Below are 2,199 nucleotides of genomic sequence, written 5' to 3' on the forward strand. Positions count from 1 at the left end.
GGTAGAAAAAAGAAGTTGTGTGAGCTAAGAGGAAGGGAGCCGATAGGGCATGACAGTAAACTGTCAGCCTTTGTGCCGGTACTAAACGCAGATATCTAACCTTCGTGGTACTATGTGACTGTGATTGATTAATGTACATTAGCGCGGAGAACATGTGAGAATGGATGCTCAACTCCTTGGAAGTGTCGGTAGGGTGTTGTGTGGTGGTGGGGTGAGGTGGGGGTGGGGAGAGCTCCCAGCTGCTGCGATAACGTTGTGGTGTGTTTTGCTAAATAAAAGAGAATAAAAACGACAGCTATGCATCAGGAGTTTGTGTTTTGTGTATTAGATACTGGGTAGCATTGAAATTGAGTTGCTCTGGATGAGTGGCAGTTATGCTGTAGCCGGTGTGAGCGTGCAGTCGGTATTCTATGAGCTTTTCGAACCGCTTGAATAGATACAAGTGAGGATCGTGTAACTTGTACGTTTACACCTAACTTTAATGCAGCCGATGGCTGGTAGACAGAAACCATAACATATACATTGGATCCGTTATACCGAATCCGATGTGGGACCTTTGCAATTTTATCTGAATGCCGTTTGAATCATTATCGATGATATATTATGTATAGCTTGTAACCTTTATTGCCATTGTATGGAGATACAATACTTGATCAGAATATTTCTGGGGCAGTAAACTAGTAGCTAGCGTCAAAGAGTGTGGAAATCGCTGTCCTACCGGTGTAAGAAGTATGCGACGTCCATTTTATAACTTCTGAAAATCCAGCAGAAGAGAGTTTGTTAGCATGTTTTGCAAAACGAAAATGGGTACGTATAAGGTAAGAAGTTTTGGATGAAGACATGAGAGCTGTGGAAATGGAAAACAAACGTAGGGTTGCTGTTATTGTTTCTGCTAGCAAAGAGTAAGCGTTGCGTTGGCTTGTAGAACAGCAAATCACTGTGATAGATCTTAAAGATTGAATGAATGTTTAACGGAAAAGTGATGTGGCCACAAGACTAGTGTCCCGGCCGACAAGGCTTGGGCAGAAATCGTGAATTACTTTGTCTCAATTCGATGGTCGTTAATCGAGAACTATGCCACCAATTTAACTGTGAGTACCCGCGAAACAAAGCTTAATATCTATTTATTCCCATGAAAACTCAACAGCCTCAGCCAGTGCTCACCATTTTTTAAATGGTCGTCGATAAGAATTATCGGCTGCTGAGCAGTGCTTGGTCGTGGAGACCTATGAGTATATCCGCCAAAAGAAATCTGCAGCACCACATCTGTGAAAGGGAAAAGTGCACAAACACGTACATGAGTCTCTAGTCTGCGCGACGGGCGCGATTTTAGCGATATGGGCTCATTGGGAGAAGCAGCACGACAAAACGTTCGCCCAGGTAGATTAAACTTGCTATAATTTCAGTTATTATTGTATTAACCCCTTAAAACCGGAGCGTTTTCATTCCCCTCATTTACCTGAACCCTACTTACTTTAGCGTGTATGTGCGGGTAAGGATTAGTTTACAAAGCTCGATATGTTAAGCTAACGTGTATGCCATCTCGTCTTTACAAAAAATCTAGCCCTAGAGCTGTGGGTTCACCATTATCGTGTTGGTCCAAAATATTCAGGGTCCAACATACACGTTTCGTGACAAACGTGTATAACAACTAGCAAAAATAGTGCAACAATGTGTTAGAGATTCGAATGCGTTATACAACGCGTTGCACACTTTGAGAAGAAATACAACTGATGGGAGCACATGCAACGGCAATAAAAAAATTGGACTCTATTTGCAATACTCAAAGCTATATACATGCAAAGAGTTTGATCAGATGCTCAGTTTGTATCTTCCGTCTCAACTCTACGGCGGCCACGCATGTGTGAATGAGGAGAGGCTCCGCTGGACTCACCACCCGACGACGCTTCTTCCTTGTCGTTGTAGCCTCCACAGACAGTGCTCCCGCTGGCTTACGCGCTCGAATCTTCGCTTAGAGGCCTTGCTGGGCAGCACGCAGCATTCTTCCACGCTTTATGCCGGATTTCAAAGGAAGCAACTGCACCCCCCCCCCCCTTCCCCCGTCACCGTGTGATGCAACTTATCACAGAGGAAGACGCCATGGCTTAGACGCCTTAGAAGTGGTAGGAAGCTTGCACGCACTATAGTATATAGAGAGTCCCCGCCACGCGCATTGCCGGGTGACCTTCAAAAGCGAGC

At 44.7% G+C, this 2,199-nt stretch overlaps 1 protein-coding gene across 1 annotated transcript; it reads left to right on the forward strand.

The window, feature by feature from the left end:
• Positions 1-160: 160 nt before the first annotated feature.
• PPTG_20809 (hypothetical protein) lies at positions 161-436 on the forward strand (the record flags this gene model as incomplete). The annotated part of the gene is made up of 2 exons (XM_008893008.1): positions 161-211; positions 329-436. The coding sequence occupies 2 exons, from the start codon at positions 161-163 to the stop codon at positions 434-436; spliced, it is 159 nt and encodes a 52-aa protein (XP_008891256.1).
• Between the last annotated feature and the right edge of the window lie 1,763 nt (positions 437-2,199).

The sequence above is a fragment of the Phytophthora parasitica genome (genome assembly GCF_000247585.1).
Source record: "Phytophthora parasitica INRA-310 unplaced genomic scaffold supercont2.1, whole genome shotgun sequence".
NCBI lineage: Eukaryota > Oomycota > Peronosporomycetes > Peronosporales > Peronosporaceae > Phytophthora > Phytophthora nicotianae.